Below are 26891 nucleotides of genomic sequence, written 5' to 3' on the forward strand. Positions count from 1 at the left end.
TGTGTTTAATGCAGCATTGTTATGCATATAGACATGTTCAACAGTGAGATATTTTTAAATGGTGGCTTAAAATTTTAATTTGAAATGCTGAATAGTTAAAATTAATGTAAATGACAATTTCTACATATCCTATAATACATACAAGTTGAGTTGGATACTGAAAAACAGCTAAAAATTAAAAGTGGATCGAGCTAATATTTCAGCCAACCATATGAGTAGTGGTGACAGCAAAGGTGTAAACAACAGACATGTACAATTTGGCTCCATTACAAGTTTGGGAATGGGTTGTAATGGACAGTGTAGTTTATGGCTTCCCATAGGAAATTTATGGTGAAAATTTTGATTGGCCATACATTTGCACAAAAAGAATTTGAAATATTTTTAGCAGGTCAAGCAGTGCTACAAGTAAGCTAAATTTCAAGATTGTGTGTAATTGCATCCATGAGTTATTAAATGTTTTGGAGGATCTAACTCATTGCATACATACTATAATTTGGGCACTTATCAATTGTCTCTATAAGAATTTTATTATGTATAGTTATTATGGTTTTGTTAAATAGATGCAACAAGTAAGCACATCTGTGAAACATGCATTAGCTAGTCAGAGTGATGTTTTAATTCACTATAGCGACAATGTTCTCCACTCCCAGAAAGTTGAAGCTATATTTAACAATAAGATATTATGTGTTCAATGAATATGGTGTAGAGATGCCACAAAATATTATGAGACTTCATCTTCAATTAAAAGGAATGTATCGACTTAATTTCAACATACAAAATAACAAAATAACAGTTAAAATATTAGATACAATAAATACAATGCTGTAATTTTGTGTTATAAAATCTGTTAATGTTATGCATATAATACCATTTATCGATAAGAGAAGTTCACACAATTCTTCCACTTCATTAATCTGTACTCTTATACCATTTAAACATTAGTTACATTTCATCTAGTTACCAGAAAATATCACTACCTGCTATCGCTATAATATGCACATAACTCATTAAATTATTACTAATGGTATAATTTAAAATAATTTTAATAGTATATTACTAATGATTTAATTGTATGTTCTTCAGTTGTAATATTGACTGCATCTCCTTCACCTTATCATCAGTATTGTATTCATCATTAATTGTGACTTCTTGACAAACTCCGTTTTCTATAACTGATTGTAATATCATGTGAGCTCCTTCTACTGTGATGTCATTTTTTTCCAGCCACAATGTTCTTACACTTTTATTGACTAGTAATCCTGCTCCCAATGATCTTACTCCGGTAAGTGTAATTCCACAATTCCTAACACACAGTTTTCTAATTTGTAGCTGTGTGCAAGCCAGTACTTCAGCAATGGCATTAATGCCATTATCACCTATGTTATTTTCTGATATGTCAAGGACTTTCAGTGAAGACTTCTGCAGAAATTTGCTGATACAAATGGCACCTGTGGAGATCATAATGGCATTCTAAATTATTGGGTTGGAGACCTAAGCTAAAAATGACATATCCAATTATTTTACTATTAATATCTTTGTACATTATACATACAATTCTTCGAAACCAGTGAACAATGTCAACGGAACTATTTAGTTACAGTTACATATTACCCAAAAACTAAAGTAACTATATAATAATATTACATATTATATTCAAGCTACGGTAGCTACCAGAGTGTAATTGTTTAGGCAACAGACAGGAACTGTCAGCTTGGATGGCTGGCTAGCCACGGCATCAGCTTTAAACTCTGATGTAGTAGTCATTTCGAGGATGATGATAGCTTCACACCCCATGAAGAGAAAGGTAACAGTGAAGAAGATTATTATTATATTATTATTATATGTTATAATTGTAGGACTCACGTCAGTGAGTATGTTACAATAGAAAGGCAATTTAAAAATCTCATACTACAAAATAAAGCTACGTAGATTTGCAATGTGATTTTATGTGAGGGATCCTTAAGTGTCTACATTTTTAATTATGATATCTTCAGGTACAGTGTTCCACAATTGAATCATACTGGGGAAGAAACTGTACTTATAAGCATCCAAAGTTGAGCCTATCTCAATGGATTTAAAATCTCTGGTCTGGGTATATCTTGATGTATATGTTACATAACTAGGTAATGTGATATCAACATGATTGTGAATAATTTTATATAACATCTTTAATCTTAGGAATTTAAAGTGAGCTTCTATCATATTTCAGTTAAAATGTAACAGCATATTGGATACACTACTAGTTTAGAAATAGTTGTTCATCACCAAACGAGCTGTACATCTTTGTATAGACTCCAGTTTATTTATAGAGCGCCTGCCGTGAAGACCCCAAGCTGCAGCAACATATTCTAATACAGGCTTAACATAAGTAAAATACAAATCTTCTTTAATTTTACGTAAACAGTATTTAAAGTTCCTTCTTACAAATCCTAACACTGAGTTTGCTTTTTTGCATACATTATCAACGTGTTGGGCAAAGCACAGTTTAGAATCAATTGACACCCACAGATATTTAGCACACTCAACAACAGTAAATTTCTTTTCATGTAAAGTATAGTTAGCATGAACTGGGGTTCTTTTAAGAGTTACTGAAACAACCATACACTGTGAAAAAGAGGGATATAAGATGGTATTTCCAGTGGCTTATTGAATACAAAAAAGCTTGATATAACCTGTATTATACTGACAATCTCACATAAGGCTTTAGTTAATGTGTTAAATATACTGAAACCATATATGTGATGGTATAGTGTGGGCATTATATTAGATATAAGCTATTTGAGGTAATGTGGTAAGTAAACTGAAACCATATATGTAATAGTATAGTATGCATTATACTAAAGTATAAAATGAATATAATACAGGATTTATATTACGGCTTATTTGTATTCAATAAGCCACTGGAAATACCATATTATATCCCTCCTTTTTCACAGTGATACATTTATCGACATTAAGAGACATCCTCCACTTTTCCTCCCACAGTTCAAGTAGTTGTAGGTCATCTTGTAAGGCTCTGGCATCTGCCAAAGTATCAATCCTCCTATATAGTAAACGGTCATCAGTGTATAAACGACAAGTAGATGTTAAATCTTGCACAATATCATTTTTATGTAGATCAGAAATAATAAAGGCCCAAATATGGAACCTTGTGGGATGCCACTTAAGACATTGCAAGGGGTGGAGGTACACCCCTACACCCAACACTCTGTGTTTATCCATTCAGAAAAGATGAGATCCAGTTTAGTACATCACCTCTTAGGCCACTAGGAGAAAACATCCTGACCACCTGGTAGGCTCCTGTAAGCGTTCGAACGTAAATCGGATGGCTGCAGGTTCGAGGCTACCTAGGTCCAGTCTTGGATTTTTTCTCCTTTCTCCAACTTTTCAAACACACCTTATGCAGCTAAAGTCTTTGAACAGGCTGTAGGACTAGGTGTCCTATAGACCTTCAGCACTTGTGCTGTAAAGCATTAATAAATAAATAAAAATTATAAAAATAATTCAACTTTAACAATAAATGTGACTGGATTTTGGAAAAACGATTCAAATCGCACATTAGAAATTTCGAGATAAACGGCTTTAAAGAATTCAAGCCAGCTAACTCTCCAGGATAGCAAGCACGGGTATGAAACTTGCACTAAAGATGCATCAATCTGTTACCTTTCAGACCACTTCCAGTACTTGTAGCTGCTTGTAGAGTTTCCGCCAAATAAGAGAAAATCTGAGCTGTTGGACGAGCGAATTAGTATCACGAGTGCTCACAGAAGGGTGGTGGGGGGTGGCGGGGCAGGCAATAGCTAGACCTCAAAATGGTGACAGACCACGATTGGAGTCCAGAGACGAGATTACAGGGCTATACTTGCTCCTAAGTGGTTGATATGTAGCAAAATCCACAGAAAAAATGTCCGGCCTACATTATCAGGCTGTCCACCAGTAAACCACTGATTCTTGCCAAGCCAGGTCCTTCACAAGGCCTAAAACTGCTATTCGACCTCTACACCCCCCCCCCCCCCCCAGAAAAGACGTCTATTGAGACCAGCCTCGAGTAGTTTGAGTGGTACTGAGTGTCAAAACTATTATTATTATTATTATTATTATTATTATTATAATGCTTTACAGTGTACGATACAAATAGGGATATGATTACAAAGACGGAAATTAGTTAGGAATACACTGAAGGTCTACTAGCATAGCTAGTAGCCTAAAAAGTTTAAAACTAAAAGTAGGTGTAATTACAATTAATTATATAGGGGTGTGTGCGGTGTATGCATACATTTACAGCAAGGACATGAGTAATGATATGTACAAGGGTTAGAAGAATCAAAATTTTCTAAGAAGTGATTATAAAATATTGATTTTAGTTGACGTTTGAGAGAAGCAACTGAAGATTCAATGTTTAACGGGGGAAGAGAATTCCACAAACAAGGTAGTCTACAAAAATAAAAATGTCTGTCACGGTTGTTAAATTGTCTAACATGTTGTAATTTATTGTGGGTAGAAGATCTGGTTGAACTGCAGGAGAAAATCACAAAGTCAGTAATGTTGAAATTTGCAGTAGGATTCTTGAGACTTTTAATAAAAAAATAAAATATCAGCTAGTTCATATCTCATCATCAATGGAAGTACATTTAAGGTAATTAAACGAGACTTATAACCAGAATCGTAATCATTTAGAATAAACTTTGTAGCGCGTCTTTGAACCCTTTCAAAGGAAGTAATATCTTTAGTTAACTGTGGTCTCCAGAGTTGTGAACAGTAGGTTAACTGAGAGCAAACAAGCGTAAAATATAGTTGTTTCTTAGTTGTAATGGAGTGAAAGGCACCAAATGTGCGCCTCAGGAGTCCTAACATCTTGTAGGCCTTAGCGACTATAGTATTGTGATGGTGAGTCCATGAAAGGTCACTACTGATGTAAATACCTAGATCTTTCTGAGAAGTGACAATGTTTATGGATGAGCTGTTGGGGGATTCATAGGTGAATTCATGAACCAAATACGATGAGAATAATCGGAGTAAAAATGTTTTATCATAATTAATGAAAAGGTTCCAATGTGAGCTCCAGGTAATAAATGAGCAGAGGTCTTCTTGGAGGGATTTATTGTCCTGAAGAGAGTTAATAATTTTGGTAAGCTTGGCGTCGTCTGCAAATAAGAATAACTTTGAGAAAGATATATATTGAGATATGTCATTAATATAAGCAATGAAGAACAATGGTCCCAAAATGCTTCCCTGCGGTACCCCAGATGTGACAGGAAGGTAGCCAGATAAGTTGTTATTTATGGATACACATTGCTTCCTCCCAGTAAGATATTCCTCAATCCACTTCCAAATATTACCAGTAATTCCCAGACTATAAAGTTTAAAAAGCAGTTCTTTGTGTGGAACACTGTCGAACGCTTTACGGAAATCTAAATAAATGACATCAACACATGCTTTAGGAGTGGAGGTAATAAAATTGAGAAATAGCAGGAGTTGTTGAAGACAAGAACGGTTAGGAAGAAAGCCAAATTGAGCCGGAGAGATTGACGAAACAACAAAATCACTGATCTTATAATACACAAGTCGTTCTAGTACTTTGGACACACAACATAATAAGGAAATCGGTCGGTAATTTCGGATACATTGTTTGTCGCCACTCTTGTAAGTAGGTACAATTTGATGTATTTTCCATTCTTGTGGAATACTGTGATTCCCCAAACTTTGGATGAAAAGATGATGTAGAGGGATATACAATGAGTGAGCACATTCTCTGAGAATCTTTGGACCTATTCCATCAAAGCCTTTGGCTTTCGAGGGGTTTAAACCAGTTAATGATTGCAGCACATCTGTAGGTGAGATGGTAATATCACTGATACATGTTGCTGGATGAGTTAGGTCCTCATTTGGAGGAAGAATAAAATCTGACGTTGTATAAACTGAGAAGAAATATGAATTGAAGGCTTCTGCTTTTTCAGGGTCAGTTGCAACAGACAAATCTTTATGATACATTATAGTTGGAAGAGAAGATTGATTAAGTAAACTGTTCATATACTTATAAATTTTGCCATTCTTACAGCCTGCAAATTGTTGAACTAGCTTAAATTCATACTCTTGCTTAGCTGAAAGAAGTTTTTCTCTAAGGTGAGATTCATATAGAGTAAGTTTAGATTGGTTGGCGTCAGTAGGATGGGTTTTAACCCTTCTGCGTAAGGTTCGTGTACAGTTAGAGAGGTGTCTGGTTTCAAATGTGGACCACTTAGGATATTCCTTAGAACGAAGCTTGACCCTTGGAGTAGATAAATCAATAGCAGTTGTGATTGCAGCTTTGATATAAGTCCATATGAATTCAATATCATCAGTGCTAAGGCAGGGGTAAAAGTCACAGCTCCATAAATAAGACCGAGCTTGGTCAAAGTCAGTTTTAGAATAGTCAAATATATAGGATGGATAGTTATCTTTAGGTGCTTCGATGTCAACGCTAATAGCAAATGATATGAGAAAGTGATCACTAAGATCTGCCAACACGTGGTTTTCAACTGATAGGTGGTGTACAATATGAGGGGTATCAGTGAATACTAAGTCCAGGATATTACCTTTGTCGTGAGTAGGTACAGCAACAAGTTGGTCTAGATTATTGTCAAAAACAAATTCACAGAATGAAGATGATGTGCAAGTAGAAGCAGACAAAGTCTGCCAGTTGATGTCAGGTAAATTGAAGTCGCCAAGAAGGAATATTTTGCCATGGTCAATGAGAGAAGATAGATACACAAATAAACTACTAGTACGATAGTGTAGCTATCCACTGGTGGTGTTAGTTTGATTTTGCCTGATGTGCGATTCAACGTAGATAATAACAACAACATTTCCCTACTTAGGTGGCCTCCCCAAAGTTGGCTCCGAGCGTGGCGCTTGGCCGGAATCTGGGTGGCCTGCGGATCAAGTCACGATGGGGTTGGCTTTTTTTCACCCCTTCTAGGTATTTGTCCCGTTTCACTTTAGGATATTTAGCTCAAAGATTTTCGCTTAGGCTCCTAGGCTATGGGTAAACACCTCGAACAGGCTATGCCTTCTGTGTACACCCTCCAGTGCCTAACTGGTAAAGTAGATAATAATAATAACAATAACAACGTGGATCGATTTTGTAAAATCTGGTCACAAATGACGATGGCGGACTTTATCAAAAGCTTTACTAAAATCTAGTAAGATTAAATCTGTTTGGCTCCTTCCATTTAAATTGTATGAGAGATCATGAATTGTTTGTAGTAACTGTAGCTCAGCAGAACGGCATTGTCGAAATCCAAATTGAACGTCTGATAAGATATTATTGAACTCCATGTGCGATATGATGTTCCCGTAAATTATGTGTTCCATAACCTTACTACACACACTTGTAAGTGACACTGACCGATAGTTTGATGGGTCTTTTCTGTTACCTTTTAAAAATAATGGACATGTTAATGCTTTCTTCCAATCTGATGGCACTTTAGAGAAGCAGAAAAAAGTAGCTTAAGACAAGGAGATACCTCAATTGCTAGAGTTTTCAGTAACTTGGTGGGGATTTGGTCAGGACCTGAGGACTTGGTGGGATCAAGATCACTGAGTGCATTAGCAATTCCAGATATATCAAAGTTTATAGACGGTATATCTTGATATGGGCTATCTTCCATGTATGGCAGTTCAGAGCTGTCATCCCTGTAAACACTGAAGAAAACTGTTCATTTAATATCTCAGATTTTGTCTGGTTATCAGTATAATTATTTCCATACTTTCAGTGTTCTTAGGCTGCTGTAATCTTTTTGCAATGATTTTACATGTTGAAACAGTCTTTTCTTCTTGTCATTATGATATGGGTATATAGGGTATTGAACATGTATTTCCTAAAGGCTCTTTGGCATTCGCATAGTCTTTTTAGTTTCTTATAGTGTGTCCAATTAACCGGTGATTTTGTAAATCTAGCATGAATATAATTAGTTTGTTTCCATCTCCTCAACTGCTTGATATGTCTATTAATCCAAGGTTGACGATTTTTGTTGTTGTTCAGTTTAGATGGTACAAATTTGTCTTGTAGAAAAAGAAGTTTATCTCTTAAACACATCCATAAAATTCCACACTTGTTTAATCACAAAATTGATTGCAGAATTCTCTAGTAAAATTACACGTGTTTGTCTTCAACTCAGACAAATTAGCTCTGTCCCATAAGTAGACATTTTAGTTCTTAGGTGTATTATAAACTGCCTCAGGCTCCTGTGCTACTAACACAATATCATGATCACTGATAGTGGGAGCAGAGTGACATTCCTGCACTAGGGTGGGTCTGTTTGTAAAAAATAGATCTAAAATATTTTCATTGCGAGTAGGAAAGTTTACTATTTGTGTGAATCCACAGTCATGCATCATGTCAATTGCCCGTTGATTAATTAGAAAAGAATACCTATAGCTTATTATTGATTCATTTGGCCAGTCTATATTGGGTAGGTTGAAGTCACCAGCACAATAGATAGTAGCATTCGGATATTTTCTAGCTGTGTCAGTAATAAGACAGCATAAATCTTATGCATTTCTACGACAACTGTGATTATATCCCTCAATATAAATATTGCCCAAAACAGGCTCCAGCCGACAGGCTGCAAAATAGCAGGTACAGCTCCAGACTCCAGAGCACGACGAATAGTTTCATTAACCGCAGTGTGCCGAGGAATACGGCTTCCACTACGCCTGCAAACCAAACCGCGATTTCCAAAAACATCAACTTTACTGCCACAAACGCACGTATGCTCAACAACGATAGGGACACCAAGACGTATACCAAGAGCTATTCATTATCCAGCTTAGTGCCCAAGGAAGGTACAGGTAGCTAGAGCACCAAGCTACGCACTAGACTCTGAGGAGGAAACTGATCATAGACGAACCTTTTTTAAGCACCAAATGCAGCATCCAAGAGATGGAAAATAGTGTTCGTAAAGCAATTTGTCCAAGAGCTGTAGCCACTGCTAATTGAAGAATTAGCCAGGTTAACTGAAGATGAAGCCCTAGCGAATTACAGGAAGTATCGAGGGGTCCGTCACGACCCTAGAATCCTGTACGAGATTCCGAATCCCACGAAATTCCAGGCAAGATTCCGGATTCCAACCCAAGATTCCAGATTCCAAACAAAATTCCGGATTCCAGATATCCAGTTACAGCTAGCTACGGAACTAGCTGTGAAAAGCTCAATAATACTCTAGAAGGCGAGATAAAAGGTTTTCTGAGCGTAAGGATGATCCAGAAAGCTGCTTTTTATCTTATTTATTTATTTTTTAAATACTTTTTAATGCAGTTCAAGACTGCATTAAAGGTCAGTGGATAATAGATACCCAATGCCAAAGAAACATATATACAATGCATTGCTATAACTATTTAATTACAACTATTAGTTACTTATAATTACAATAGATAACTAGAGTTTGTTAAAATTGGTAGAAATTGGCGCTCTAGAGCAGCGGTGGCAAGGGCACAAAAGGTGAAATGTACAAGCCCTCTCAGGGTTGAAGTTATTAGTAAAATGCGACCATAAGTAGTTAGTTAAATGATATTTAATTGTGTTGGTAGACAGTGAAAGATCAATGACTGGTAAGTAATTGTATAGTCTGGCTATCCTGTTAAAGTAAAAATGATGTTGTGTTACTGATGATGTCCTTGGATGATTCAGTTTTTGGTTAATCCCAGATCTGGTGTTGCCTCTTGAAAAAGTGATGTAGTTGTAGATGTTAAAATTATCAGTGGGTGACTTTAATGATTTTATTAGAAACAGTATATCTTTTGAGTTCGTAGTGATACATGAGAGGCAGGAGATGCAGTTGTTCCAGTCTGAGTTTGTATGAGGATGTGTAATCGTTAAGGATATATTTAGTGGCTCTTCGTTGAATGCGTTCTAGTGCAGTAATATCTCTTATTAGTTGAGGCCTCAATAGTTGTGAACAATATAATAGTTGTGATCTGACTAGTGCTAGGTATAGACGTTTCTTTGCCTCAGCACTGTTAACCTGGAATGTTCTTCTGGTAAGTCCTAAGGTTTGGTAAGCTTTCGTACATATGTTGTTATAATGTGCTGACCAGCTGAAGTCAGATGTGAATGTTACTCCAAGATCTGTATGCTGTGCTAGACATTTAATAGGATTTCCATTGATGGTGTATGTAGGGGGGACTGTTGTAGTCGAGAAGAAACGTAATTGAATAAATTTGGATTCGTTGAAAAGTAAGTCAGTCAGGGTGCTCCAATTAGAAGCTCTGTTGATATCAGTTTGTAACTTTGCAGCATCTTCACGAGATCTAATTGCATATAGAAGTTTGGTGTCATCAGCGTATATAAAAGGAGTTGCAAATTGAATGAATTCGGGTAGGTTGTTAATGAAAATGACGAATAACAAAGGTCCTAAGACACTTCCTTGGGGCACCCCTGAATGTACATAACATAATTCTGACAGCAAATCTCCTATCTTGACACATTGATAGCGATTGTGTAGATATGCTTCAAACCACTGTCTTGCTTTACCAGTTATTCCAAAGGTTTGTAATTTGCCAAGTAAGTGGTGGTGAGAGACAGAGTCAAAAGCTTTCTTGAAATCCATGTATACTACATCCACTTCACATTTGTTAGGTTCAAAGACTTTTTCTGCAAATACTAGTAGCTGCTGTAACGTAGATCTTCTAGGAAGGAAACCAAACTGATGTTTGGTGGATTGTTCTCTGACACGATTAATTATATTATTATACACAATTCTTTCTAGAACCTTCGATAAAATACATAACAGTGAGATGGGTCTGTAGTTGCTCACAGAACTTTTGTTCCCAGATTTGTACACAGGAACCACACAATGAGTGCACCAGTCAAGAGGAATAAAACTGCATGATATACTCGTGTGAAAAAGATGGCAAATTATATGAAGTAATGGCCCTGCACAGTGTTTGAAGATTTTTGGGCTAAAGCTGTCAATGCCACAAGCTTTGGTTTCGTCAAGAGATATAAGTAAGTCAAGGACGTCAGAATCAGAAATAAGAATATCTTGAACATGAGGAGTGACACTGCTTGATTGTGAGAAGCAAGCAGTTTAAAACATCTTGTAACAAGCAAGATGGCCCTGCACATCTTGTAACAAGCAAGCAAGATGGCCCTGCACATCTTGTAACAAGCAAGCAAGATGGCCCTGCACATCTTGTAACAAGCAAGCAAGATGGCCCTGCACATCTTGAAACAAGCAAGTAACTATATAGATCTAATGTTTACAAACTTTGTATACAATCAACTCAATTCAAAACAGATTATTAAAATTCAATAATTATTATATAAGCACAATGACAATTAGCTACCTCGACAATTACATATACATGATGTGTCATACAATAATGTAAACACGTAGCTATAAATGTTAGCTACCTATAGATTCCACTCCTTAAATTTGCTGCATTCAACACAGTACCACAATTTTATATCATCACTGTAGTCCACACAAGCAGCATGAAACCATTTATTACATCTATCGCAGCATACCATCTTGCAACCATCATCTGGCATTTGACATATGCAGTGAACTTCAACTACTTCAGTGCTTAAAATCCTAGACTTACGCTTGCGACCCTGTGCGGAGGGGAATTCTTTTATCTGGCAAGTTTCTAGAATCTCCTGTAGATGTGATCGCAAATGTAGATGTGAATGCTTGGTATTATAATTCTTCAAGATCAAAACTTTGTGACCTGGAGGAAATTCAAACGAGGACCCAGAACTAGTAGCTTACTCCCACTCTTCAGAGGGCTGTTACTTTAGCACAGGAAAAGGGTGCTTCTAGCTGGCTTACTGCCCTACCTGTGCAGGAACATGGTTTCCCCCTACACAAGACTGCCTTTCAAGATGCCCTTGCTTTGAGGTATGGCTGGATGCCCTCTCGTACACCTTCCCACTGTGCGTGTGGTACCAACTTTTCTGTTGATCATGTCCTATCTTGTCCAAAGGGTGGATTCCCTTCAATACGCCACAACGACGTGAGGGATATCACAGCTGAATTGTTATCTGAAGTGTGCCATGATGTGGAGGTTGAACCTCATCTGCAGCCTCTAAGTGATGAAAGATTTCAACAGAAGACAGCCAACACTCAGGATGGCGCACGCTTGGACATTGCCATGAATGGATTTTGGGGTGGTCGTTATGAAAAATGTTATACGGACGTCAGAGTTTTTAACCCACTTGCACCATCCAACAGTGGAACCACCCTTCAGTCATGTTACAGGAAACACGAAATAACAAAGAAGAGAGCTTATGAGTTGCGAATCCGTGAAGTGGAACACAGTTCTTTTACCCCTCTAGTGTTCTCTGCTTCCGGGGGAATGGGCCATGAAGCCAGTGTTTTTTACAAGCGATTGTCGAGTTTATTGTCTGACAAATGGAATGACCCTTATGCCACAGTACTAGGATGGATTAGATGTAGATTGTCATTTTGTTTACTGCGTTCAGCAATCCAATGCATTAGAGGAGCACGATCTTCACAAGGTCGTTACATCAAAAGTGCTCCTGTGGCCTTGGTGCAATCAGAGACTCAGTTTTTGATTTAATTGTTTAACTGTTATTTGTATGTTCTAATCTTATTTTCTTTATATCTTCAAAAAAAAAAAAGGTAAGAACTTGCTGTGCATGCTAGGATCATGTGAAAATTGTTTCTCTACAAATGTTTCCATTGTTTTAACAGAATCTGCATGCATCCATGTAAGCAATACATTCTTCCATGTCAAATCCTGATGCAAGAAAACATTCCTGTACATATCCTAACCTTTCTTTCATCAATGATAACAACTCTGGTGAAGAAACATCCGGCGAGGCAAAATCAGAATCACTACGAACAAAAACTAAATAAAAAAGCCACCAAAACTAAATTTTTAAAATGCATACCATCACTGCATGGCCACTGAGCTGGCGAGGGGCGAGGCTCTGGGTTAGCTATCACACTATTGCTCGCTGCTTACTAGGCTACTGGTATCTTGAGTTAGACACAGCTACGCAATCGACCACGTCGCCTCGAACGTCGCGGACCACGTTCTATCTCTCTTGAATCCGTAAAAAGTCAGCTCAAACACTTTGAAGTAACGTTCAAAGTTATAGGTTCAAAGAACAACTCGGGCATAACAGGCCCAGCGAGGCCCAGATACAGAACGCAGGCGCGCGCTATTAAAATATCCGGAAGTCTCCTGAAATAAACGGACTTCTATCGAACTAAAGATTCCAGATTCCAAGGCAAGATTCCTGATTCCATGTGGGATTCCGAGGGATTCCAAACGAGTTGTACGGGATTCCAGCTCGTGACGGACCACTCGGGAAGTATAGTCTAGCGAGTTGACTTAAACATCTATACAGTTAATTATAAATCATATTCATTGTATAATTGTACAATAAGTTAATGAACTAAACTATCTATATACTTACCACAGTCAGTCCCTTTACTATGCTATGCACAAGCTTGAAATTACTGCACAATCAAATCTATAAACAGTCCGTAATCACGTGAGGTACTAGTTCAATAATATGTCAAAACAGGGAATTGCTAACCAGCTTACCATTCTTGATTGTCAGAATAAAAGAAAGATAAGCAGCAGTGATGGTCTATAAGGGCTCAATTAATTAATTTAAAGGGACAGCCACCCATTTCAGTGTGATGGCTTGGCAGCTGCAACAATTGCAGCTAGCTAAACTTCATCTTTTTAAAGTGTACATGCATATACGCTATGCTTCTGTTTATGTAGTCTACTCTATGTGCAGCTATAGATCAAGACACACGGTAGTGTGTCGTGAGGCCCAAGAAGCCGGCACGCCACACCGTGAGTATATTAACAGGAAGAAAGAAACCGGCAATTTTCGAACCTTTGTAGCTCCGTGATCCTTTATCTGATTCAGACTAAATTTTCTACAGAAGTGCCGGCTAGATAGGGAAGTCCACATTCCAAATTTGAAGGATATCGCTACAGCTATTCAGAGATACGAGCGGTCAAAGTTAGAGTTTTTTCTTCGTTTTTTTTCTTCTTCTGCTTCTTCTTTTCATACACTTTACTACAAAATCTGCCATAAAATGCGAACGCGTAGTTCTATCAAATTGAAATTTGGCACACTTGAAGGACTCGTTAAAGCGGATCTTGGTACCAAATTTGGTAGGCATCCGAAGAACATTTACAGAGTTATTACCGATTATTTACGTAAAAAAGGTCGAAGGTCTGTCACACCCACAGGGTAAACCCCTTGAAGGAATGAGCTGAAAACTGCTATGAAGATGGAGTAACTATTGTAGGAGTGTCTTTTGTGGTTTGAAAGGAATAAAGGTCGAAGGTCTGTCACACCCACAGGGTAAACCCCTTGAAGGAATGAGCTGAAAACTGCTATGTAGATGGAGTAACTATTGTAGGAGTGTCTTTTGTGGTTTGAAAGGAATCTAGGTAAATGCCATCAACATTTGACACAAACCCAACCTGTGTCACAATTACGCGATCAATTTTTATGAATAAAAACTATTAGTTTCCACGCCTACCAGGCAAACCGCTTAGAGCAATAAGCTGAAAATCAGTGTGTAGCTGGAATAATCATCATAGAAAGTAAACCACTGAGTTTTGATTCCAAAGCCAACTACGTGTAGCAAATGCGAGATACTCTAATAGAACAGTCACCCTAATAGAGCATTCAGCTACGTTAATAACTTACTCCATTATAGAATTGTATTGCATTGCAAGTTATTCTATAGGGAGTGTAGTTACCAAAAGTGAATTTTATACACAATTCAGCTACAAATATATCACTGTAGAGATTCAGAACATTACAAGTCACACTGAAGAGAGTTCAGCTGCAAACAAGTCACCCTGCAGAGAATTCAGCTACAAACAAATCACCCTGTAGAAAGATCAGCTAGAAGAAATTACCCTGTAGATAGTTCAATTATAAAGAAACAATCATGTAGAGAGTTCAGCAGCAAACAAATCACCCTGTAGAAAGATCAGTTAGAAGAAGTTACCTTGTAGGGAGTTCAGCAATAAAGAATCTATAATGTAGAGAGTTCAGCTTCACCCTGTAGAGAGATCAGCTAGAAGAAGTTACCTTGTAGAGAGTTCAGCTACAAAGAAACAATCATGTAGAGAGTTCAGCTGTAAACAAGTCACCCTGAAAAGAGTTCAGCTATGAAAAGATTACCGTGTAGAGTTCAGCTAGAAGAAGTCACCTTGTAGAGAGCTCAGCTTCAAAGAAACCACAATATAGAGAGTTCAGCTGTAAACAAGTCACCCTGTAGAAAATTCAGCTACAAACAAATCGCCCTGTACAAAGATCAGCTAGAAGAAGTTACAATGTAGAGAGTTCAGCTACAAAGAAACCACCATGTAGAGAGTTCAGCTGCAAACAAATCACCTGTAGAGAGTTCAGCTACAAACAAATCACCCTGTAGAGAATTCAGCTACAAACAAATCTCCCTGTAGAGAGATCAGCTAGAAGAAGTTACCTTGTAGATAGTTCAGCTACAAACAATGAGAGTTTCAGCAACAGTTCAGTTATGTATAGGAAGTCACTTTATTACCTATAGTATGTAATTATGATGCATTGTTAAATATACAAATATTTTTAATCAGACAAAAAGCTGTACACAAAATTTCTTCTTTTGTTCCACAATTCCTGCAGAATAGAAAAAAAAAGTTAAAAGGAAGCACCAAAGCCAGTTTATGGCTGGCTTTGTGGCTTGCAATAAAAATAAGTTATATCTGATTAAAAACAGCAAAGCTGTACAAAAAGATGCAACCCCTGAAAAGGTCATTGTGAAAAAAGGGCAGTCAAGAAATGGCTGTGATGGTAGGTTAATGGAAAACATTTTAGTTACGACAATTTAAGTGAATTTGGTGCCAAATGCTAGTGGAGGAGGCAATACAATTTCACCTGAATTGTCGTAATTAAAATTTTTGCCATTAACCTACCATCACAGCCAATTCTTGGCCGCCACCTTGGATTTCACATCTTTTTTCACCATGACCTTTTTAGGGGCTGCACCTTTTTTAAAAACAGCTTGGCTGTTTTTGATTAGATTATCTTACTCACACAGTCTGAAATTTAAAAATTTTCATACTTATAATAATTATATACTCAGAAAATAACTTGAAACTAACTGAAAGATGTATAATTGTTAGCTATAATGCACTACACACATTTGCTAAGTTTCATATGAAACTTAATGGCTCCTTTTAGTTGCTACCTAGATCAACTTCACATTATGCCACTATGACATCTCAATCATCCACTAAATCCTGCATCCAAAATATCATTTCAAATGTGATGCAAATTGCATCTGAGAGCATCTAAAATTTCAAAATTTTCCTGGGGGCATGCCCTCAGACTCCCTAGGAGGCTAAATTTACTTTGCACACTGTTAAGTGCCTACTTTTTTGTTCAATACCTTATTGCTATATACCAATACAACAGGTTACCCTGGTGATGAATTTTAACTGTAGCCATGGTCAACATAAAGTCTGGTTACGCGACTGGTTCGTCCCAACAATGTTGAAGATGTCTACGGTCTTCAGGGGGCATAGGATACTCAGCAGACCATCGGTCAAGAGCCTTGTGGAGGAGATAAGATTCAAAAGTTAAGCTGGAAAGAGTCAAGATGAAAGAAACCAGTTCGAAGGTACTATGAAGAGAAGAAAGATAACTGGGCAGACTTAAATTAATAGCACTATGGATTCCCAAACCTCCTTTAGCAGCAGGGAGAATAGACTGTGTCCACACAGAAGAACTGATGTTAATGTTGGAAACAGTCATGAAGGAAGTGCAGATTAACTCATTGAACTTCTCTAAAAGTCCAGAAACCCTCCAGGATGGAGAAGTGCACAGGAGATAAAGGAGTTTGGGCATGGCAAAACAATGACTCAGCAGATAAAAGAACCGTCCCTATATACACGTAAATAACTCACAATACTGGCCACATTTTTTAATGTAGATGTGCGCTTTGTGGTTTTTTGGTCACGCGCCTCACTAAAATGCATCTCATTGTATAGATTACATGTGGCCAAGTAAGCATCAACAGCATAGATATCACTATATACTTACTCCTAATCAATACCTTTCACTGAAAAATTACACTTTGCCATATTTAGAGTAGTTAGGGTATGACTGTCTTGTAGTTCATTTAATATTAAAGATATTCCATGATCATCAATGGGATTATAATCCACAGTTAGCTCTCTTAAAGAAGTTCTACCTGTAATAACAATATCAGTAAGAAATCAAGATAATGGTATAGACCTTGTGTGTTCTAAGGCGTGGTCAGGAAAAAAATGGAAAAAAGTTGCTACAGATTCAAGGTTTACGAGAAAAGTGAAGGCAAAGTATTTAGTGTTCTACTGCAAAAACGTTCCTTAAGCTGAATGATTAGCCATGCCGCAAGTATGTTATATAGTTTTACCTAGTAGCTTACTTTATACCAACAATACTCTATCTTTCAGTACGATTGCTTCATATTAACATTTAACAAGTTTGCTAAGCATAGAACACATATGTATTTTGCCCTCAAAAATGGTGTATGCATTATTTTGATGATGTAATAAAGTGCCACGCCTTAGCGCACACATGGTCTATATGCAATGATATATCAGTGTACACATATAGGCAATAGCGAGCATACTTGATTCAACAATCTTCATTATGAGTGCCATCCCTTCAGTGCTAAGATCATTAGCATAAAGATTTAATTCTTCTAGTAGCTGACCAGTTGCATTTTTGCTGGGATAATGTTTCACTAATAGTTTAGCTCCTTCATCTCCAATATGACATCCAATCATTCTCAGCTGTGAAACTGGGTAAACAGATAACACATAGGAGATACATAAACAGTCATAAGCCAATAGTGAATTCTCCAAGCTCATGTCCAATCTGATAGGTGAAACTGATGCTGGTGGATTGGTCTGCTGACTTTCATACAAACAGTTCACAACCACTAAATTATCAAATTGAGAAATATTAGAGATCGCAAATTGAAACATTTCAGGGGATGCTAACTTTGTTAGTCCACACAAAAATTTAAAAACATTAGGGTAAGACTGGAAGTGCTTAACCAGTAGAGATTGCTGCTGTGCTTGTAGCAATGTTGACACGTAAACAGCACCTAAAAATTCCTGAATTGATAAGTGTGAGAAGCTGAAGGTGACACTGTCTTTAGGTAACATGTGCAAGTAGGTAGCTTTCAAAAGACCATAGCCATCCCAATCAGCTGTTACCTCTATACCACAATCTTTCAGATCTTTTGGAGTAAATATTAATTTTGGATCCTTTATCTTCATTAATTCTTGACTCCTTTCTGAATACCAGTTAAATAAGCCACAGTAAGCTAACTTGCACAGCATAAATAATGTCCCTATTGATTCTATAGGTGCATCTACTAACAGTTCATGCAATTTCTGCTCTGTGCTACTAACAGTTCCTGGATATGAGGTTACAAACATTTGGTTCTTCTCAGTATTTTTACTATGTTGTCTTGTTAGAGTAATTGCGATGAATAGTCTATACAGCTCTGTAGTTGTAGATGGAAGACTCTTTTTATTACATTTAAATATATCAATAATCATATTTAAATTTATAGGTACATATGACAAACTTTCTAAATGGGGAAACTCCTTCAATTGCTTTAAAAACTGTTCTACAGAGTTTGCATCATTTGGAAATGACTTCTTCACGACCTCATGAATCTGTTTTTTTCCCAACCCCACCACTTCTATCCTTCTGTCTGCTTTAACCATTTGACAAGCATGTGGCCTGGATGTGATTAATATTACAGCTTTCTCCAGTATTTCGCAGTCCATCACTTGTTTCAAAAAATTATCAGTTTCCTGACTTTCAACTGACATTTCATCCAATCCTTCCAATATTAATAAACATCTACTACCTCCTGACTCCTTTACTTTTTCATATGCAACTGTTCCAAAGCGTTCTATAATCTCATCCTTAATAGACCTATTTCTGACTGACCTTAATGTTATCAAAATTACTGCATCAAAATCATCACTTAAAAAATCTTCATTTTTAGCCCATGTCACACAAATCTCTATAGCTAGGGTAGTTTTTCCAATACCTACATAGGTTAAAACATTACATTACTAGTGCTAGTAATCAACTTAAAACATCAAGATACACGATAATGTGTCGTGCGCCCCAAGAAGCCAATGCTCCACATCGGGAGTATCAAGACACACGGTAGTGTGTCGTGCGGCCCAAGAAGCCGGCGCGCAACCCCGTGAGTATATTGACAGGAAGAAAGAAAACGCAATTTTCGCACCTCCGTAGCTCTGTGCTGCCTTGATGAAACAAGACAAATTTTGCTGTGTACATTCCCTCCAACTTCAGTACTCCACATTCCAAATTTGAGCGAAATCGCTTCAGGCATTCCTGAGATATGCGACTTCAAAAATTGGCTTAGTTTCTTCGTTTTTTTCTTCTTATTTTTCTTCCTCTTTTCGCACACTTACAAAAACTGCTATAAAACTCGAACGCGTTATCCGATTGCCTTGAAATTTGGCACACAGAAGGGGGGTATAAAGGCGCATCGCTGTACCAACTTTGGCTGGAATACCATAAACAGGCAAAGAGTTATGAGCGATTATGCACGAAAAATAACACCAATATGTTGTCACGCCTACAGGGTAAACCGCGTATGGGAAGAAGCTGAAAATCGGTGGGTGAATAGGTTAACTATTGAACCTCAAACCTTTTGTGGTTTGAAAGAAATCAAGCTAAAAACCAGGAAGATACAGCGAAAAAACCAACAGTGTGTAACAAATACGCAATCGAGATTAGCAAATTTTTATTATTATTATTATTATTATTATGCTTGCCACGCCTACCAGATAAACCACTTGGGGTAATGCTTTGAAAATCGCTGTACAGATGGAGTTATCATCTTAGAAAGGCACTTCAATGGTGTAGAAGAATCAGACTTAAAGCCACGGAGTTACAACACGAAATCCAACTTGGTGTAGCAAGTGCGAGATCGAGATACTCTAATAGAGCAGTCATCCTAATAGAGCAGTCACCTTGAACAGAATTCAAGAGATCAGTTAGAAATAAGTAACCTGTATAGAGATCAGCTACAAACAAATCACCCTGTAGAGAGTTCAGCTACAAACAATTCACCCTGTTCAGACATCAGTTAGAAGAAGTTTTCTTGTAGAGAGTTCAGTTACAAACAAATCACCCTGTTGAAAGATCAGCTAGAAGATGTCACCTTATAGATAGTTCAGTTACAAAGAAACCACCATGTAGAGAATTCAGCTACAAATTAGTGACCCTGTAGATACATCAGCTAGAAGAAGTTACCTTGTAGAGAGTTCAGCTACAAAGAAACCATTCTGTAAAGAGCTCAGCTGCAAACAATTCACCTATACAGAATTCAGGTACAAACAAATCACCCTGTAGAGAGATCAGCTAGAAGAAGTTACCTTGTAGAGAGTTCAGCTACAAACAAACTATTCTGTAAAGAGCTCAGCTGCAAACAAATCACCTGTACAGAATTTAGCTACAAACAAATCACCCTGTAGATACATCAGCTAGAAGAAGTTACCTTGTAGAGAGTTCAGCTACAAAGAAACCATTCTGTAAAGAGCTCAGCTGCAAACAAATCACCTATACAAAATTCAGGTACAAACAAATCACCCTGTAGAGAGATCAGCTAGAAGAAGTTACCTTGTAGATAGTTCAGCTATAAACAATTCACCCTGTACAGAGCTCAGTTAAAAGAGGTTTCCTTGTAGAGAGTTCAGCTACAGACAAATCACCCTGTAGAGAGATCAGTTAGAAGAAGTTACCTTGTAGATCGTTCAGCTACAAAGAAACCATCATGTAGAGAGTTCAGCTACAAACAAATCGGCCTGTAAAGAGATCAGCTAGAAGAAGTTACCTTGTAGAGAGTTCAGCTACAAAGAAACCATCATGTAGAGAATTCAGCCGCAAACAAATCATGTATAGAGAGTTCAGCTACAAACAAATCTCCCTTTGGAGAGATCAGCTAGAAGAAGTTTCCTTGTAGAGAGTTCTGCTACAAACAAATCACCCTGTAGAAAGATCAGCTAGAAGAAATCACCTTGTAGAGAGTTCAGCTACAAAGAAACCATCATGTAGATAGTTCAGGTACAAACAAATCACCTTTTAGAAAGATCAGCTATAGAAGACAGGTACAAACAAATTGTCCTGTAGAGAGATCAGCTAGAAGAAGTTACCTTGTAGAGAGTTCAGCTACAAAGAAACCATCATGTAGATAGTTCAGGTACAAACAAATCACCCTTTAGAAAGATCAGCTATAGAAGAAATCACCTTGTAGAGAGTTCAGCTACAAAGAAACTATCATGTAGAGAGTTCAACTACAAACAAATCACCCTGTAGAAAGATCAGCTATAGAAGAAATCACTTTGTAGAGAGTTCAGCTACAAAGAAACCATCATGTAGAGAGTTCAGCTACAAACAAATCGGCCTGTAAAGAGATCAGCTAGAAGAAATTACCTTGTAGAGAGTTCAGCTACAAAGAAACCATCATGTAGAGAGTTCAGCTGCAAACAAATCACCTGTAGAGAGTTCAGCTAGAAACAAGTTACCCTGTAGAGAGATCAGCTAGAAACAAGTCACCTTGTAGAGAGTTCAGCTAGAAGAAGTCACATTGTAGAGCTACAAAGAAACGACCATGTAGAGTTCAGCTGCAAACAAATCACCCTGTAGAGAACTCAGCTACAAACAAATCGCCCTGTAGAAAGATTAGCTAGAAGAAGTTACCTTATAGGTAGTTCAGCTATGAACAGATCACCCTGTAGAGAGTTCAGCTACAAACAAATCACCCTGTAGAGAGTTCAGTTACAAAGAAACCACCATGTAGAGAGTTCAGCTGCAAAAAATCACCCTGTAGAGAATTCAGCTACAAACAAATCACCCTGTAGAAAGATCAGCTAGAAGAAGTTACCTTGTAGAGAGTTCAGCTACAAAGAAACCACCATGTAGAGGGTTCAGCTGCAAACAAATCACCTGTAGAGAGTTCAGCTAGAAACAAGTCACCCTGTAGAGAGATCAGTTAGAAGAAGTTACCTTGGAGAAAGTTCAGCTACAAAGAAACCATTTTGTAAAGAGCTCAGCTGCAAACAAATCACCTGTACAGAATTCAACTACGAACAAATCACCCTGTAGAGAGATCAGCTATAAGAAGTTACCTTGTAGATAGTTCAGCTACAAACAAATCTCCCTGTAGAGAGATCAGCTAGAAGAAATTACCTTGTAGAGAGTTCAGCTACAAAGAAATCACCCTGTAGAAAGATCAGTTAGAAGAAGTTACCTTGGAGAAAGTTCAGCTACAAAGAAACCATTTTGTAAAGAGCTCAGCTGCAAACAAATCACCTGTACAGAATTCAACTACGAACAAATCACCCTGTAGAGAGATCAGCTATAAGAAGTTACCTTGTAGATAGTTCAGCTACAAACAAATCTCCCTGTAGAGAGATCAGCTAGAAGAAATTACCTTGTAGAGAGTTCAGCTACAAAGAAACCACCATGTAGAGAGTTCAGCTGCAAAGAAATCACCCTGTAGAAAATTCTGCCAGAAACAAATTGCCCTGTAGAAAGATCAGTTAGAAGAAGTTACCTTATAGAGAGTTCAGCTACAAAGAAACCATTCTGTAAAGAGCTCAGCTGCAAACAAATCACCTATACAGAATTCAGCTACAAACACATCACCCTGTAGAGAGATCAGCTAGAAGAAGTTACCTTGTAGATCGTTCAGCTACAAACAATTCACCCTATAGAGAGAGCAATTAGAAGAAGTCACCTTGTAGAGTGTTCAGTTACAAAGAAACCACCATGGAGATTTCTGTAATCAATATAATATTATGTGACCGGATTTGCGAAAAGGAGTCTTCCACACACATCCAATTCCGTAACCGTTGGAGCCCATAACTCAGTGTTCAAGTAACATATTAACCTGAAAATATCACCATGTATTCAGCTATAGCGGTGCTCACCACTGTCCAAATTTCAAGGCAATAGCTCTTTCCAATCTGACGTTATCAATTGTCAAAGTTGGCAAATTGGATGTGTGCGGAAGACCCCTTTTCGCAAATCCGGTCACATATGTATTATACAGTATATATAATTTGTACATTTACTGATAAAATATTTAAAGTACATCTACTTCATCTTTTCTTCTTCCTGTAGTAAAGAAAAAACATAGGTTAAAAAAGTCCCAAACCTGGCCATAGGCCGGATTTGGGGTATACAAATACAAAAAGAAATGAAATCTAATCCAAAACAGCCAAGCTGTAAAAAAAGTGTGCGGCCCTCAGAAAGGCTATGGTGAAAAAAGATGTGAAATCCAAGGTGGCGGCCAAGAAATGGCTGTGATGGTAGGTTAATGGTAAAAATTTTAATAATGACAATTCAGGTGAATTTTTGTGCCGCTTGGTCTTGGCACAAAATTCACTTGAATTGTCCTTATTTAAATTCTTACCATTAACCTACCATCACAGCCATTTCTTGGCCACCACCTTGGATTTCACATCTTTTTTCACCATAGCCTTTCTGAGGGCCGCACACTTTTTTTACAGCTTGGCTGTTTTGGATTAGATATATATTAACAGGAAGAATGAAAATGAAATTTTCACACGTACGCAGCTCTGTGATCATTTTTCTGATTGGAACAAACATTGCTAGATAAATGCTAGCCTATTAGGGAATCTACATGCCAAATTTGAAGAAAATTGCCACAGCTATCAGGGGCGGATCGGGGGGGGGGCTTTGGGGGCTGAAGCCCCCCCTTCATATTTAGGCTTTACTTGATCAATATGCTTAGTATTATAATGAAATTTTGTCTTAGCATAATTATATGATCACTAATAATACAAATACTCATAAAACCACCTTATAAACATTTGTCCAAGGTATTATCAGTGGATTTACGCTAAACTTTATGCAACAAGGACCCGGATCAGCACTGGAGGTGTACAAGATCGAGATACTCTAATAGAGCAGTCAGCTAACTACTCTAATAGAACATTCACTGGAAACATGTAGTTGGTTCTGTTATGGAATTTTTCCAAATCTGCCTGCACCTATACATACAATGAAGTGCATTGGTCTATTTAAAGGGCTTCATTCATCTACTTGTGTAGTTAATATGTATGACAATACTTAATTCAGGTACACAATTTCCATTGAAAATGCTCTCAGATTCAATATTGTATTGTTCAAATTTCAAAATTTTCCACTTTCAACATATTATTATTCTAACATGCACCTATTCAGTGTTGTGCAATTGTGAGAGGGATGCATCATGTACTTGGTTGCCTGTACCTACCCAAACTTTTCCATTAGCAAAATACTTCTGAGTCAGAGAGCCATACCTATAATCTAAAGGCAGTATATAAAATATCTACAGGCAGAAAATATTATGAATTTTATGTGGAAATGTCTCCAAATTGCAGTATTTTAGCATCTATTTTTCAAAATTTTCCTGGGGGGCATGCCCCCTGACCTCCCTAGTTCCAGCATGCGAAGCATGCTGGGAAGTGTGCATTGCACACCTCTACCCAAGAGATTAGTACCTTGGGTTAGCCCCCCTTTTATAAATCCTAGATCCGTCCCTGGCTATTTCCGAGATGCGAGCAAGCAAAATTTCGTTTTTTCTTCTTCAGTTTGCACACTTCGCAAAATCTACCATAAAACATGAATGGATACTCCAATCGCACTGAAATTTGGCACTCATCAAGGGCACATTGAAGCGGATATTAGCTCCTACGTTAGAATGAATCCGATGAACATTCACAGTGTTATTGTAGGGTTTCCACTACATACTCAAATTAATTTTCTAACTGTTGTTACGCGTTGGTGTAACTCTCACTTGAATACAGCTGCAGTGGCAGTAAATTTTATTGCTGCCTTGGTGTGGAAATCGATCAAAATGTCTGCAAATCACTAGACTACGAGCTGTACCTTCCGGAAACGATGAACTTATAGCGAAATACTGTACTTCAACCTTCCTCAACCTTGATCTAAAACTATTCGTAGTTTGCATCATTGCCATAGCTGCATCATTTAGACAGGATTTTGGTGTCCAAAATTTTGGTGTCCAAAAAATGGGTTTTCAACAACAAAGACCAAACGAATGATTGCCAATACTTCCTCACACCTCAGTAGTAGTCACTCATCAACAAAGAAGTTACATATCGATTATGGTTAAATTCTGAAGATGCTAACCATCTTGGCGAACCCAGCATTGGGAAAAAATCACCCAAAATGGCACCATTTTTGATTATGATTATAATGTGATTTGGATTGAGGCTTAGAATCCTGTACACACATTCAATTACATACATACACATACATAAATTATGCAATAAACAAAAATTAACTATGAATATAATTATTACATTAACATAAATCTAGAGTCATAAAAGTAATTATCTATAGCTGATTTAAAATTATTTAATGAAGAATTTCCTACAATATCACTTGTAAGATTGTTCCAGTAATTAATCCCTCTAGTACCAAAATAGCTGACCCGACATGAACGGTGGGTAGTGGGCTTAAGTAATTTATATGCATGACCTCTACTTTGTGTATTGTGAGAAAGAGTGAAAAAGTAGGAGCGATCCAGATTGAAGTAGGGACCCGCCCATTAAGCTGGCATAATTTTGAGCATAATAGATGCCTGAAAGCATTGAGCATAATGCTAGCATAATAGGAAGAATATTTACAAATCCTTGATAGTCAAAATACATATCACTGAAAAAAATTGATATGCTCTAATAGAACAGTCAATAACTCTAATAGAACAATCAGGCAGCTGACTGTTCTATTAGAATATATCGATATTTTCAGTCACATGCATTTTGAAGTGCAAAGATGTGCTTCAGCCACTTATTATGTGCCCATACTGCAAATGTATTAGCAAAACATGGGAAATGAGGCATAAAGCTTGAGCATAATTTGAGCATAATGGGTAAAATTTTTGAGCAGTGCAGCATAGCACAATAGGTAAAATTTTGAGCATAATAGGCAGGTCCCTAGATTGAAGTAACCATTCAACAACTTTAAAAGAAATATTAAGTCACCACGTCTGTGCCTGTACAAAAGAGATGGTAAATTGATTGATGTTAGTCGTTCTATGTAAGATTCGTCTCTTAAAGATGGTAGTAGTTTTGTAGCATGCTGTTGAGCATCCTCAAGTTTACGTTGGTTCAATACATAAAGGAATCCCCAAAATTACATTTCCGTATTCTAATATTGGTGGAACCATTGCTTTGTTCAATCATGACAGTCCAAATTCATTCAAATCGATAAAGCTTCTTTTCATACAAGCCAATGCCCTGTTCACTTTCATAGCTACTTCAGAAGCGTGTTGGTAGAACTTTAAATTCGATATACTCTAATACTTTATATGGGTTACTGTTTTATCGATATACTCTAATAGAACAGTAACCCATATAAAACAGTTAGCAAATATTAATGTTGACTGTACTGCTGGACAGATTCAATTTTGGAGGGTCTATTTTAAAAAAATACTGCAGAAGAAGATATTCCTCCAGACTGTAAACTGTATAATTAATTTAATATAAATACTATATTAATCTTACACATTCAATCTCAGAGGGTCTAATTTTCAAAATTTCTTGTAGGACTGGAAGTATATCCCCAGACCCGGTAAGCTTCAAGTTGAGCTTAAGATATGTCATCCCTTGGATAAGTCCAGAGAAAGATGTCCCTTCAACCCTCTGGTCTTTGTGTGAACATCAAACAGAATGATGACTGTTGTATCTGTAACACCTTCAACGAGTTTTGAGCAATTGCTTAGCTACTCAGACAAAATCAAGAGCATTATAAACTATTGTGACAACCTTTCATCTTC

At 37.3% G+C, this 26891-nt stretch overlaps 1 protein-coding gene across 1 annotated transcript in view; it reads right to left on the reverse strand.

The window, feature by feature from the left end:
* Nucleotides 1–741: 741 nt before the first annotated feature.
* LOC136247971 (protein NLRC3-like) overlaps nt 742–26891 on the reverse strand; it is a 44306-nt gene continuing 18156 nt past the window's right edge. The window contains exons 3-5 of the mRNA XM_066039789.1: nt 17649–19091; nt 17088–17225; nt 742–1448 (exon numbers count right to left, since the gene is read on the reverse strand). Coding sequence (XP_065895861.1) covers nt 1057–1448; nt 17088–17225; nt 17649–19091 — 1973 coding nt within the window. The 3' untranslated portion in view covers nt 742–1056. The remainder of the gene's footprint in view (nt 1449–17087; nt 17226–17648; nt 19092–26891) is intronic.

Source organism: Dysidea avara, chromosome 2, assembly GCF_963678975.1.
Source record: "Dysidea avara chromosome 2, odDysAvar1.4, whole genome shotgun sequence".
NCBI classification, from domain to species: domain Eukaryota; kingdom Metazoa; phylum Porifera; class Demospongiae; order Dictyoceratida; family Dysideidae; genus Dysidea; species Dysidea avara.